The sequence below is a fragment of the Benincasa hispida genome, chromosome 9 (genome assembly GCF_027475165.1).
Source record: "Benincasa hispida cultivar pf3 chromosome 9, pf3_genome.v1.1, whole genome shotgun sequence".
In the NCBI taxonomy this organism is placed as follows: Eukaryota; Viridiplantae; Streptophyta; class Magnoliopsida; order Cucurbitales; family Cucurbitaceae; genus Benincasa; species Benincasa hispida.
Genome location: NC_143486.1, coordinates 75,256,309 through 75,272,378, shown reverse-complemented (window position 1 = coordinate 75,272,378; position 16,070 = coordinate 75,256,309). Strand labels below are relative to the sequence as shown.

General features: G+C 38.2%; 1 protein-coding gene across 5 annotated transcripts in view; it reads right to left on the bottom strand.

The window, feature by feature from the left end:
* Positions 1–16,070, bottom strand: part of LOC120085565 (binding protein) — a 90,266-nt gene that overhangs the window by 12,897 nt on the left and 61,299 nt on the right. For all 5 annotated transcript variants that reach the window (XM_090317793.1, XM_090317791.1, XM_090317795.1 and 2 more), the window contains exons 29-31: positions 5,416–5,871; positions 5,113–5,326; positions 4–225 (exon numbers count right to left, since the gene is read on the bottom strand). In XM_090317793.1, coding sequence (XP_090173919.1) covers positions 4–225; positions 5,113–5,326; positions 5,416–5,871 — 892 coding nt within the window. The remainder of the gene's footprint in view (positions 1–3; positions 226–5,112; positions 5,327–5,415; positions 5,872–16,070) is intronic.

Here is a 16,070-nt window from a genome sequence, read left to right as displayed (position 1 = left end):
CACCGCAATATTTTGTTGCTCTTCCTCATACGCAAGCTGGAATGCAGCCCTTCTATTGTCATCTGCAATCAAAATGGAAGTCAGACTACCTTGCATCTCATCTTCAAAAACCTTCTGGTTGTTAGACTCATTAGAAAAGATTTCCTCCATTCTGATTATTAGCTCATGCAACTGCTTCTCATGGTTAATTTTTGATGTCTTCATATAGTTTGCTTCATCGGCTATCTGCAAAAGAATCAGAATCAGATAAAAGAAAATAAAATTTCTTCTCTTGCTATGCTAGAATTTCATCTTCCTTAGAGAGCAACACAAAAGCTGTTTGGAATGAGAAAAGTCATAAAAGAGAATCGTTTCATCTGAATTTTGGTTCATGGAGGAGTCACCAAAGTGTTCAAAAAAAAAAAAAAAAAAAAAAACACTTCTGAACTTTACCATAACCAAGTATACAAAGCCCCACTCTAACAACATATGCTCATAGTCCACCCAACCAATCTTCCGAGAGACTTCATCAACTTCAAGCTAGCTGTGGGAGACAATAATGATTTTAAATCATTATATTTTCAATCTGGAGACTTGGCATTCCTTTACTTCGACTCATAATTGGAAAGAAATGGAAGGGGATGGAAATGTTTCAAGACCTTTACTTCCTAGGAAAGAGTTTGTATCGTTGAACACTTTGTCCATTCCACTAATCAATGAAAAGTTCTTTTAATGTTGGCAATGGGGAAAGAAAATTTCTTCAGGAGATACTTGGCTTGAGGAAACTTATTTTAATTCTCTTTTATGAATCTATCTAAGTTAATTGTTAGGATTCGTGGAGCCAAAATAAGCTGCTAATCTTGAATGACTGAAGTTAGTGCTAGGAGTTCATCCATTTTGGGGCTAGGTTTCATGACATATATATCTACAGAGAGCCATTGCTTGGCCACCTTTCTTTGATTCCTTTTATTCTTTTGTAGCTCACCTTTTTTTTATTTTTTTGTTTAGTATTATTCAGCATTGCGGGCCGGCGGACATGAGTGATAGGTGAGCGAGTTGAGTTGCAACCTCAATTGGCAACCATTCTTTGTCAGGTTGAGGGTTTTATTTATTTGTTTGTCCTAGGCTACCAGGTTGTGACCCTTAGAAGTGTTTTTTTTTTTTTTTTTTAAATGTAAACAAAACTTTTCATTAATAAAATGAAGAGAGATTATTGCTCAAATTACAAGGAAACAAATTGAAGAGCTTATCAATGAAAAAATTATTGCTCAAATTACAAGGAAACAAACCGAAGAGCCAGAAAACATAAAAGAACAAACTCAAGAGAGTCATGCTTTACAACGAAGAACAGGCACCATAAATAAAAGCCCTCCAATTAAATATGAATTTTGGGGAGAAAATACACTTAAATCTTAGAAACAAAAACATCAATAGCAAACGAAGAATACTGAGTTTTGAATCTTCAAAGTGAACGAGCCAAAGGAACAACGAAAACCTGATGCATACGAAAAATTGACAGAAGCTTCAAGCAAAATGATATTGTTGGACAGAAGCAAAAAATTGGCAGAAGCTTCAAGCTTCAAGAACATTTCTCTTGGTTGTGACTCTTGGAAGTCAAAAAACTATTGTTGGACTATTTGAAGGATAATTTGTGGTGCGAGTGTGAGAGCCTTTTTAATCTCCATTACACTAGAACCTACAATTGTAGAAGATTGAGGCAAACCGGTATATATCTCGTGTTGTTTCTCTTTGTCCGACCACCGCTGGCTCCGTCCTCCATCGTCCCTTCGCCACCCTCATCCGGCCCTTCAAGGTGGTCCTTTCTCTCTCTCTCCCGCTTTCTCTTTGTTCGTCACCCACCCTCTTCTCTTCCACTGCAACCCTATTTTTTTTTTAACGTTAACATCATTTTTCTTTCTTCTTGTATCCTGTCTCCTCTCTACCTAAAGCCCTAACAGCGTTTCTGTTTGTGACCCTCTCTAGCCGAGCCTTTGTTGTCTCTCTCTCCAAAACCTCCTCTAAAAACCCTAACCGTCCGTTTCCTCACCCGCTATCCTTTTGTCTTCAAACCTTTGTTGTCCATCTTAGATTTCTCCATCATTTTTTCTCCATCATTCATCCTTAGTCTTTACATCAACCCTTGCAACCCTCTTCTGCCATGTTTCCAGTCTCCAATTTGGTTTCTATTGTGCTTCTTCTCCATTTAAGATGTCTTTGACCACTTTAGAGGCAATGAGTTGTTGTATTCAAAAATCTTATTTTTGGATAAAATGTGAGAAGAACATGTTTTCTATTGAGAATTCAAGTAATAATCAGAAGATTTACCTTTCAATCTCTCACTTGCGTTGGTTTGAAACATCTTTGGTGGAGTTATTACAAGATTGGGTTCATGTGTTCTTCTCCAAAAAAGACCGGAATGACTCTAGATTCATTTGTTTGGCTAAGTTCAAATCATTCAATGAAAGATTTTTCAAATGTGCTATTTGGCCGCCTACTGGTGGTTGGAAAAATCTACATGTTCCAGCTAGTTTCTTGAAGAAAGGTTGGATGGTTTTTTGAGAAATGATTAGAGATCTTTTGGGCAATTTGCCGTCTTTCCTTCGGTTTGGTGTTGGTGAGTCTGAATTTGGTGAGCCTTTACCTCCAACTCTCTCAGATGATTTGAAAGTGGCTAGAAACTTTCAGGTCGTTTCTTAGCCGTCTGACTTTGATCTCTCTTATTGGGTTAGAAAAGATAAAGAAGCGTTGACAATGAACTTCAACAATGTGTTTGTTGTTTCTCGATTGTTTGCCTACTATTCTTGGAAGGATATTTGTCTTGCTTCGGAAGACTATTTTCAGTCTAGAGTTCTAATCAATCCTTTCATGGGTGACAAGGCATTAATAAAACTTGATGATAGTTTTGTTGATATGGATTTTGATGAAAAATGGTGAGAAATTGGATCCTTGCATTTGAAGGCTGAAAATTGGTCTTAAGCACATTCTCATCCAAAGTTCATTGTGAGTTATGGAGGTTGGCTTTCCATAAAAAAATTACCTTTGCCTTTTTGGACTCGTGCTACTTTTGAAGCCATTGGAGAAAACCTTGAGGATCTAGTTAGTATTTCTTCTCAAACTCCAAATTTCTTGGATTGATCTGAAGCTCGTATTGAAGTTAAACGAAATTCGTGTGGTTTTCTCCCAGCTAAAATTAGTTAAAGATAAGACTAATGGTAATTTTCACCTTAAATTTAGTGATATTTCTCCATTAGATCCTCCTAGTATCCTTCAAGGCAAGTTATTTTTCAACTACTTTTTTTAACTCTTTCGATATTACAAGATTGATTGAAGTTAAATTTGATGAAGTGTTTGAGGTATCCAATTTTGTTGAAGAGGGTGTTCCCATTCAGTCAAACAAGAAAACCAATTTCGTTTCAGCTCCAAATGAGGTAGATCCACAACCTCTAGAGAGCCTTAATTGTCCTAGGGAAACCGCAATAGTACTCCACAGTTTGTTGATTTAAGGAGCACTAAAGAGGATGTGAACATTGAAAGTTCTCCATTTTCTTATTATCCTCTTTCTTACCATCGACAAAAAAAAAAAAAAAAAAAAAAAGCAATCATCCACAGAGGAACATTTTGAGTTCAATTCAGATGTTGTGGAGGAGTCCTGTACACATCTCTTATTAACTGATTCACAACCGACAGACAATCCACATCCTTTGCCTTATAGTTTGAACTTCAACCAATCAATCATTAAAGTTTCAAGATCAAAATTTTCTTTTGTAAAGGAGTTTTAGCCATACACCTCTTAAAGATACTCCTTCTGGTTACAATTCTGATGGAGATTCAGATGTTAGTCTAAGCAGTGAGGATATTATGAATGTTTTAGCACAAGATGCATTTGTTGAGGAGACTCAAAAGGTTTACTTTGCAGATAGCTTTGATACTTTGTTTAAGAATGGTGAAAATGTTAAAGCAGAATTGTCACCCATAATTCCTGCCAAGTTCTCTGCTTCGATTGAAAAATGTGGTTTTTGGAATCAATTCCTCCTCTTTCTCCTTTAGTTAAAGCATTTCTTAGTGGTTTTGTTCAAGAATTAAACTATTTTTGTGGATTTCTCGTGTTTATGCACCTAAACCTTATTGTTTTGTCCTTAAGAAGTTGTGGTTTTTCTGGAAGTAACAGTTTAGAAGTTGAATTGTTTTGTGGTTTGATCCTCGCTCTTTCGGCCTTATTGAACTTCTTACCTTGTAGGCTCATTGGACTTCTGTCGGCTTTAGCTTTTTAGTTTATGTGCTCTCTAGTTTTGCTTTCCTTTTTGGAGTCGGTTTGTTAGATTTTAAGAGTTTGCTTTTTGATGTCTTCTCCTCTTTGTATCTCAATAGTATTTTTTCTCCTTTTGTTTTCCCACAATTTCTCTATCCTTTGAAGGTTATTGTATCTTTGAGCATTAGTCTCTTTTCATTTTATCAATGGAAAGTTAGGTTTCATTTAAGAAAAAGACTTAATTGCTTAACCTATAAAGGGGAGAAAGACAATTCTGATATACTTTGCTTGAATATATATTTGTCATTCCCGTATTGTGTTGAGGTGTGTTGTATTTTCCCTTTTCTCCCAAAATCAATGATAATTGGGAATGAGCACATGATTTATCTTAAGTTGGAAACTCGAAGAAATTTGAAGGACATTGGTTTATTTAGGTAGTGAATCTTCTCGTCAAAGATGATCAGATTGGTTGGAAAATTGATTCCTCAAGGGAAATTTATTTTCTGCATTCTGGAAGTCAAAAAGCTCTTCCCCCCCCCACCCAAAAAAAAAAAAAAACCAGCGTCTTGGCTTGGATAATGCTTGATGGTCACCTTAATATGTCAGTATCTAAGCAGAAAAGAAAAAGGCTCTCTGTGTTTTCCCTGTTTTGCATATAATATCAAATCAACATACATCTAAAAAAAATTCTCTCTCTAACAGACTCGATCATTTCATCTTCTGTTTGAATACCCTAGAATAGTAGCTGCTTCATTTAAAAAATATCTCTGTATTTTAGTTATTAAAGAACCACCTTTGACTAATAGCATGTAAATGATTCGATCTATAATAAGCAAAAACAATCACTAGCAAGCACATGGATCAATATACACAAAGTAACTTACAGCTGCAGAAACTCGTTCTTTTTGTATCAGGTTGTGTATGTACCCAGTTTCTTTAAGAAAAACACCAGTATCTGAGGAATCATCTGTTCTGATTATACTGTTTGCAAGTATTGATTTGCAACAGCTTACAGTTTCTCGAATCAAATGCGATATGACATGCATGCGAGCATCATTATTTAACATTCTGTACTGTGACCTAACAGCAAGCAAAGACCTGAACACAACATCAATTTGATTTAGCTTCACTAACACAGCAAATATCCACTGTGCTATAAGCCTATAATAAAGGGAAGGAAGCACTACCAGATGAACAGCTGCAACCTATTTTTGTTTTGATCATCATCAGTATCGACAAGAGAAGGTAAAAGTGAAATAAACTGCTGCACACATCGTGATGCTTTTTCAAGAGGAGATTTGCAGATGTAGAGCATCACAAGTCGAAGAATAATTCTTGGGAACTTCTCCGAGCGCAAAATCATTGCCTTATCAACAATTCTGTTCGGTTTTCCTCCCAATGCACTGCCTATGCCACCTGATACAACAACAGCAGCCATCTCTGCAGCAGGAAGGTTGAGTGATTCTACTAATCCACGGGCTCTTTGACCAAATGTGGGACCTCCAGAAGTTGATGATTTCGGCAAAGTTTTGTTCGGTCCCTTGCCATTTATCTCACTAATAATAATCCACAATTTATCATAAAGATGCCACCACTTTTCATCCATCTTGTCATCTTTAACTTCCATTTGTTGCTGTGAATATCTAGAAATATAATATAAAGCAACAAACAGTATTACTCGCTAGACCTTTCATTAAATAACACATGACGAATGATGGAAGCATAGGCATATCAAAATTCATTGGGGAAGAAAAATATAAGCATTGTTCGTTAAATATCCACAGCTTGTATCAGGTTGAGGAAAGTTATACTACTTTCCCTTGCCAGGCCAAGAAGAGTTATTTATAGAAAAGGATAATCCAACCATCCTAACCATGCAGGAACATTACATTAATGATGACTTTTTTTTCTTTCAAAAAAAAAAAAAGGAAACATAGTTTAATGAAAAGTAGGGGTGTTCGATCCGACAGTCCGAACAATCCTGATTACCCAACTTGAAATATAAGAGTTGGATTGGGTTAGTTTTGTTCTTGAATTGGGTTGAGTTAAAATTTTTTTCTATTCTTGTTACATTTGGGTTAGGTCAGGGTTGGCTAAAAAAAATGGATTGACCCAATCCAACTCAAATTATATATATATTAATAAAAAAAATATATATGTCACTTTGTTTAAAGTTTGGTTACTTTGTATTGATTAATTTGTTAAATTTTAATATTTTTCTTTTAAAATTGTTATGATATTTGTTTGAAGTTTGAAGTTTGTAATAAATATTATAGATAGTTGGTATTTAACATTTGAATTTTATGAGATTTTAGTTATTGATCATGTGTTGTAAATAAATTTACATATTTTTAACTATAAAACTCTTAGGCTTGAGAGAATTAGAATTCATAATTCCATTCACTAGAGATATGAATATATACAAGTGTACAAGAGTGACCAAAGAAGGAAAGCATAGAAAAGGAAAATATAACAAGATATTTACAATAAGGGAAAACTCTAACAATAGAACTATAACACTCCCCCCTTAAGTTGGAGCATTTTTTGTGAATCATGCCCAACTTGTTACATAAATAACACCTATACGTGTTCCATTCAATGCTTTCGTGAAGATATCTCCCAATTGTTCTCCAGTCTTCACATATCCTGTAGATATCAAACCTTGTTGAATTTTCTCACGTACAAAATGGCAATCAACTTCAATATGTTTAGTCTTTTCATGAAATACTGGATTAGATGTGATATGAAGTGCTGCTTGATTATCACAGCACAATTTCGTCAGTGTAGTGATTTCAAATCCCAACTCAACAAGAAGTTGATATATTTGAATCAATTCACACACAAACACTGCTATTGCTCTATATTCTGATTTCACACTTGAACGTGACACCACATTTTGCTTCTTACTCTTCCAAGAAATAAAATTACCACCAACAAAAATACAATATCCTGAAGTTGATCTTCTATCTTTTTTAGATCCTTCCCAATCGGCGTCTAAGAAACATTCAATATTAGTATGAACATACTCCTTCTATAATAAACCACGCCCGGGAGCAACCTTCAAATAACACAGAATCTGTTCCAGTGCAGCCCAATGATCAACTGTAGGGCACAACATGTACTAACTCACAATACTCACTAAATAGGCTATGTCGGGTCGAGTCACTGTAAGGTAATTAAGTTTTTTCACTAACCTTCTATATCTTTAGGATCTTTTAGTAATTCTCCATCTTTTGTGTGCTGTAAGTTAGGCATCATTGGGATACTACAAGGCTTAGCCCCTAGCTTCCTTGATTCAGTAAATAAGTCAAGTACATAGTTTCTCTGTGATAATAGTATTCCTTTCTTGCTTCTAATTACCTCAATTCCTATATAGTACTTCAACATGCCCAAATTTTTTGAATGTTATTGACTATGAAGAAAGGTCTTTAAGGATTGGATACCTAAAACATCATCACCAGCAATCATAATATCAACAACATAAACGACTAGCAAGATGACCAAATCTCTTAAAAACGACCGAATAATCTGACGTGCTCTTCCGCATTCTAAAGCTTTTGTAAAATTCTTAGGTTTGAGAAAGAATCAAAATACTCTATTCATTCACCAAAAATATGAATATATACAAGTATACAAAGCATAGAAAAGGAAAATATCACAAAATATTTACAAGAATGGAAAACCCTAACTATAAAATTATAACACTACCCCTCAAGTTGGAGCATATATGTTAATCATGCCCAACTTGTTACACAGATAATCTATACGTCTTCCATCCAATGCTTTCGTGAAGATATCTCCTAATTGTTCTCCAGTCTTCACATTTCCTGTAGATACCAACCCTTGTTGAATTTTTTCACGTACAAAATGGCAATCAACTTCAATATGTTTAGTCCTTTCATGAAATACTAGATTAGACGCAATATGAAGTGCTTGATTATCACACCACAACTTTGTTGGTGTGGTGATTTCAAATCCCAACTCAACAAGAAGTTCATATATCCAAATCAATTCACACACAGATTGTGCCATTACTCTATATTCTGATTCTGCACTTGAACGTGACACCACATTTTGCTTCTTACTCTTCCAAGAAATCAAATTACCACCAACAAAAACACAATACCCTAAGGTTGATCTTCTGTCTTCTTTAGATCTTGCTCAATCGGCGTCTGACAAACATTCAATATTAGTATGACCATAATCTTTATTTAATAAACCACGCCTGGGAGTAGCCTTCAAATAACAAAGAATCTGTTCCAATGCAGCCCAATGATCAACTGTAGGGCATGACATGTATTGACTCACAATACTTACTGAATAGGCTATGTCGGGTCGAGTCATTGTAAGGTAATTAAGTTTTCCCACTAACCTCCTATATCTTTCAGGATCTTTTAGCAAATCTCCATCTTTTGTGAGCTGTTCATTGGGGTACTACATGGCTTAGCCCCTAGCTTTCCTGTTTCAGTCAACAAGTCAAGTACATATTTTCTCTGTGATAATAGAATTACTTTCTTGCTTCTTATTACCTTAATTTCTAAGAAGTATTTCAACATGCCCAAATCTTTTGTATGGAATTGACTATGAAGAAAGGTCTTTAGAGACTGGATACCTAAAGCATCATCACCAGTAATCACAATATCATCCACATATACAACTAACAAGATGACACCACCCTCAGATCTCTTAAAAAAGACTGAATGATCTGACTTGCTCTTCCGCATTCCAAAGCTTTCAATCACCTGACTAAATTTACCAAACCAAGCTCGTGGGCTCTGCTTTAATCCATACAAGGATTTACGAATGCGACATACCGTTCCATTCTCCCCCTGAGCAACAAACCCTGATGGTTGCTCCATATACACCCCTTCTTGAAGATCACCATGAAGAAAGCATTGTTAATATCAAGCTGATGTAAAGGCCAATGATTGATTGAAGCTAATGAAATAAACAACCTCACAGATGCCATTTTTGCTACAAGAGAAAAAGTATCAGCATAGTCAATGCCATAAGTTTGTGCATAGCCTTTCGCTACGAGGCGCGCTTTTAACCGAGCTACAGAACCATCAAGATTGACTTTAACTGCAAACACCCATTTGCAACCGATAGCCTTCTTTCCTACAGAGAGAGAAACTAAATCCCAAGTACAATTATCATCTAAGGCAATCATCTCCTCCACCATTACGGCACACCAACTAGGATGAGACAAAGCCTCATGAACAGTTTTCGGGATGGATACAGACTCAAAGGATGCAATGAATGAACATGTGGAAGGCGACAAATGGTTGTATGAAACAAAAGAGGAAATAGGATGAGCACATGTACGTTTACCTTTATGAAGAGCAATAGGAAGATCATCACCCGTTTCTGGATCCAATGACAAAGAAGACTCTGGTACAGAGCATGGAACTGGACGAGGTTGTTGTCGAGTATAGACCTTAACGATGGGAGGAAGAGTAGAGGTAGCCACAGGTAGAGATGAATCAGGAAGAGGATTGGAAGGAGAAATAACTGTGTACACAAGGAAATCATCCTTTAATTCCTTATACTCCCCCTGGCTCTTATTCGAAGAGAAAGACGGTGATGAAAAAAATGGGGTATGTTCAAAAAAACGTGATATCAGGAGAGACTAAATATTTATTTAGACTAGGACAATAACACCGATACCCCTTTCGGACACAGGAATAACCAAGGAAAATACATTTTAAGGACTTTAGATCCAGCTTGGTATGCTGAGGCCGAACATCCCGAACAAAGCAGGTACAACCAAATATTTTGGGTGGAATGGGAAACAAATGTTGCTTGGGGCATAAAGTACGAAAAGGTATCTCACCCTTAAGAATGGAAGAGGGCATGCGATTTATTAAGAAACAAGCTGTGGAAACAGTATCAGCCCAAAAGGATTTTGGAACATGCATCTGAAACATCAAATCTCTGGCTGTCCCAAGGAGATGACGATTTTTTTGTTTTGCAACCCCATTTTGAGATGGAGTATCAGCACAAGGTTAGAGAATAAGGTGAAGAGGTAGATGTACAAAGGTTAGAGAATAAACTGGGGTTACCTGTCATATGGTCTGTAGCGCCAGAGTCAATGACCCATTTTGACGTGGAGGAAAGAAAGCATTTAGAAATGTTACCTGTCTCTGTGATGGACGTAATGGGAGTAGAAGATGATGCCCTCAATGACTCTTGATACTGCTGAAATTTAGCAAACTCCTCTGCAGAAATCGTAATTGACTTGTGAAGATTATCAAGAGTAGAGGCGACATGTGCAGAGGGTGATGGCATCCTCTGACCCTTATTCAGCAATCTCGTTTCGTATGGCCAGGTTTATGACAATAATAGCAAACACCTCCTCCTGGATTTGATCTCCATGAATAGTAGTTGGATCCATTCAACTTGTGTTTAGTTACTTTTGACACTATAAGAACAATCTCAGACATTACTTGTTTCTTATAAGCCATTACCTCAAAAAATAGACACCGGACAGCAGAGAATCAAACCCTAATTTACCGAAGAGATGTCTTTACAAGCAGTGAGTATATCTATATATCCCAAAAAAACACACCACCAAGAAGAGCCAACAACACTGAGGAAACCCACAGAAGACGGACGAAAAACGACGATGCACGCGCCTACACGCGCTGGCGTGTGGACGGACAACAGGTTGGAACAAGCGGCGCGTGAGCCTCACGTGCTAGTCAGATGACAACCGGACTTTGGGGTTTTGAAGATCGGCGGCTCGGCTCCTCGTTGGACTGGGCGGTGTCGAAAAAAATAGCTTCTTTTTTTTTTTCCGCGGCAGCTAACGACAACGAACGAACCGAAGACGGCGACTGTGAGCAAAAGTGTAAACTCACCTCTGCACGAAACCCTTAACGTATCACAAAGGGGTTCTAAATTCTCAAACCCTAAGGTTCACAAAACCCTAAGTTTGTTTAGAGAGCTCTGATACCATGTAAAACTCTTAGGTTTGAGAAAGAATCAGAATGTTTTATTCATTCACCAAAGATATGAATATATACAAGTGTACAAAGCATAGAAAAGGAAAATATCACAAAATATTTACAAGAATGGAAAACCCTAACTATAGAATTATAACAGCTTTCAATCACTTGACTAAATTTACCAAACAAAGCCAGTGGACTCTACTTTAATCCATACAAAGATTTACGAAGGCGACACACTATTCCATTCTCCCTCTGAGCAACAAACCCTGGTAGTTGCTCCATATACACCTCTTCTTGAAGATCACCATGAAGAAATGCATTTTTAATATAAAGCTGATTAAAGACCAATGATTGATTGAAGCTTGTTGAAAATAGAGGGCTTTCACATTTTAGCCCTAAGGGCATTTTAGTAATTTATCTTTGCCCTTGTCTGTATTAGGGTTTCCTACGAGTCTATTTATATATGTGCCTTTTCCTGCATGTATTATCAGAAAATAATAAAAAGGTGTTCTAGTATCGTGGTTTTTTCTCCCTGTTCTAAGGTTTTCCACATAAACATTGTGTGCTATTTTCTTCTCCTACTTTCATCATGGTATCAGAACATGGCGATGAAACCCTAGCCGTCGTTGATGAAAATCAACCAGTAGAGTCACAATCACCACCAGTCGGCGACACCACAGTTGCTTGAATTAGTGGCGTTGCCTCTGCACAGGCTGCCGTAGAATGGTACTATCAGACGGCCCTGCCACACCTCCTCAAGTCGGCGCAACCTCTAGTGACTGATTCTGCCGGAGTCACACATCTAGCCGTATTCCCGACTAGTCCGAGCAGCGTCCAGATGCGATCGATCCAGTTTCGACTAGCCGCCTTCGATCACCACGTCACAGCCGATTGCCTGCGTGTTCCCATGTCGAGCAACCCCTCAGTCGCACCAAGCAGCAACGCTACGCCTAGTGGTCTGGTACCGATGGCTCCGAGTGGCAACAACTATCCTCTAACGGCGTCGAGCGACGGCACCAACAGCAACCAGTGGGGTAATTTTGAGGTTAGGGAGTCTTCTTTACCCTACCTTGGACAGCAACCTGTCCGGTCAGCCACCACTGACTATGTGCAATCTATTCCGGGGAGTCAGGGCACTACAGGCTCCATATCCCCCATAGAGGTCCAGCAACAGTTCACCCATCTTCAACAATAGATAGCAACTCTCGGGGTGGTTCTTGGGACAACCACAAACATCCAGTCAATCCCGGTCTACTCAGATTTCTCCTCCAACCTACCGATATATTCAAAAAATCTAGTAACTTCTTTCCCTGCTTTACCCACAACAAATTTCTTGTTTGGATCAATAGGAAATTCTGCAGGATTTATTACTGGGGAGAAGTTGAATGGCCAGAACTATTTCTCATGGTCTCAGTCTATCATGATGGCCCTTGAGGGACGTCATAAATTCGGTTATTTAACGGGTGAGATACCGAAATCTAGGCCTGGTGATCCTCAAGAACGCATCTGGAAAAGAGAGGACTCATTACTCCGGTCTGTGTTAGTGAATAACATGGAACCACAGATAAGGCAAATCCTTGCACCATGCTGCAACCACTTGGGATATCTGGGATGCAGTATGGAAATTCTCAAAGAGACAGAACGTGCCTCGGCTATATACGTTATGTAAACAGGTCCACAAATGCACAGGGAACGGTGGACGTAACATCTTATTTCAACAAGTTGTCTCTACTCTGGCAGAAGATGGATTTGTGTCGTGAGGTTGTCTAGGACTGTCCTTGTGGTGGAGTACAGTATTCAAAGATTGAGGAAACAAATCGGGTTTATGACTTTTTTGTTGGTTTGAATTCTAAATTCGATACGGTGTGTAGTCAGATATTGGGACAGCAACCAATACCCTCCCTCATGGAAGTCTGCTTAGAGGTTCGTCTCAAAGAAGACAGGTCCAGTGCCATTAATAACCTTCTTATTTCTTCAACAGATTCCGCTACGTTTAATATAAAGTCATCTGGACCTGATGGTGATAAGAAAAATAGTAAACCTCCTTCAGTTTGTGAACACTGCAAGAAGCCTTGGCATACTAACGATCAGTGTTGGAAGTTGCATGTTGACCACCGAATAATAGACAACATCAATCACATGATAAGTCAAATTTTGGACGAGCACTTGTGAGTGATTCAACAAATGGTAATTCTCAGTCTCAACCTCAAGTGAATAGTCAAAATGACTTTGGTGCTATCGGTGTTGGTGCTATTGCCCAGTCAGGTATGACTCAGTCCTTTGGTCTTATTAGTATTAATAGTAAAAAGTCGTGGATTCTTGATTCGGAAGGTACGGATCACTTGACTGGCTCCTCCGATCAATTTATTTCGTATTGTCCAAGTGCTAGTAATGAAAGAATTAGGATTGCAGATGGGTCCTTCACTCCTAGTGCAGGAAAGAGTCATCTCTCCCCGTTTGAGGGTTTAACCTTACAAGATGTATTACATGTTTAAAAAATATCTTACAACTTATTGTTTATCAGTAAAATTACGAAAGATTTGGGTTGTCAAGTTGTTTTCTTACCAGATACTGTTTTATTTCAGGACCTGTTATAGGGCTTTATTTCCTTAATGCTGATGCTTCCTCTAGGAACTGTTATAGGGCTAGCTTTGTTTCTTCTTGTTATTCTACTTCTGAAAAAGATTATATGTTATGGCATTTTCGGCTTGGTCACCCTAGTTTTCAATATATTAAATTTTTATTTCCTCATTTGTTTCATAATGTTAATGTCTCATCCTTGTCTTGTGATGTGTGTATTCGTGCTAAACAATATTGGGTCTCGTTTCAATCTCAGCCTTACAAACCATCTAAGCCTTTCACTCTTATCCATAATGATATTTGGGGTCTTTCACCCATTACCACCTCTACTGGCAAATGTTGGTTCGTGACCTTTATTGATGATCACGCTCGGCTTACTTGGGTTTTCCTTCTTACTGATAAGTTAGAGGTATCATCCGTGTTCTAACAGTTCTATACCACTGTGGAGATTCAATTTAACACAAAAATTGTCATCCTTTGGAGTGACAACAGGTGGAAGTTCTTTAACAATACCTTTCGTGAATTTTTGGCATCTAAAGGAATTATTCATCAAAGCTCTTATGCATATACTCCTCAACAAAATGGGGTGGCTGAACGGAAAAATTGCCATCTGGTTGAGGTTGCTCGTTCCCTCATGTTGTCTACCTCCCTTCTGTCCTACTTATGGGGGGATGTTGTCTTAACTATAGCGCATCTGATTAATCGAATGTCTTCACGTGTTCTAAAATTTCATACTCCTCTTGAGTGTTTCAAAGAGTCATACCAAACCACACGCCTTATTCCTAATGTCCCGCTCTGAGTGTTTGGGTGTGTTGTCTTCGTCCATACTCATGGTCCTAATCGTACTAAATTTACCCCTCATGCTCAGAAATGTGTCTTTGTCGAATATCCCCTTCATCAACGCGAATATAAGTGTTACCACCCATCATCACGAAAGTATTTCATTTCGATGGATGTCATTTTTCTTGAGGATCAGCCCTTCTTTCCCATTAGTCATCTTCAAGGGGAGAGTTCTAGTGAAGAGACTAATTGGTCCACATCTTCGATTCCATTAGATTTACTCCCTGAACCTGTCTTGAGTATTAACGATATTGTCCTACCTACCAAACAGGTCCCATGGATAACATACTACTCTACCACTGAGCTGATAGTCCGTCGTGCGGGCCAAGAATCTCAGGAAGGAAATAGTGCAACCTACTGTTTCTCCAGTTACGGTCCATGAGTCGGACCCAACATCAGCTCAAGGTACTCGTACTCCTGTCTCTAATGATATTGATGTTTGTGCTGAGAATGATTTGTGTAATATGGGTGAGAATGGCAAAACCTCTGATAGTACCAACACTTGTACCGAGGGAACCATGTGCAATGTTGATGTGATTGGGAGTGACAGAGTTGAGGAAACAACTCTAGAAAGTGATACTGTTGCAGGTAGGGATGAGTGTGTGGAAGAAGTACCAGAGGATGGAACTTTACAGCAGGAGACTAAGTGTGGTGTTATTGATGAAGAATCAGACAGAGTCGTGATGCCTCCCTTGATCTTCCCATTGCTTTGAGGAAAGGTACTAGATCTTGCACTAAGTACCCTATGCATAGTTATCTGTCTTACTATAATCTGTCTCCTGAGTTCAAGGCCCTTACTACGAGCCTGGAGACAGTAACGATACCGAACAATATACATGTAGCAACGGAGATTCTTGAATGGAAAGATGCCGTTATGGAGGAGATGAGAGTTCTTGAGAGAAACAATACTTAGGATCATGTTTTTCTTCCTTGTTTGACTATAGAGGAGATGAGAGCTCTTGAGAAAAACACTAGGCCCCCTCGTTTGACTTTTGATCTTACAACTCTTCCTTCTAACGTAGATATTAGTGAAGAAGTAGAACAACTTGCTCAACGTATTCAAGAACTACACTCGGAAGTCAATGACCACCTAGAGAAAGCAACCTCCACATACAAAGCTCAAGCGGATAGTCATAAAAGACATGTTTCATTCAAGCCGGGAGACCTTGTAATGATATAAAGGACCGCTTGCCAAAAGGAACATACAACAAACTTAATGACAAAAAGCTTGGGCCATTGGCTATCTTTGAGAAATACAGTGATAATGCTTACAAGATCGACCTCCCATCTTCATTCAACATAAGCAATACTTTCAATGTTGCAAACATCTTCCCTTATCAAGCCCCGGATGGGTTCAAGCTTTCAAATTAAAACTCGAGGACGAGTTTAATTCTAAGGGGGCCGAGTTCATGTAGGGATATTAAGGGTATTTTGGACATTTCTTGTAAAAAGGGTATTTTGGTTATTTCTTG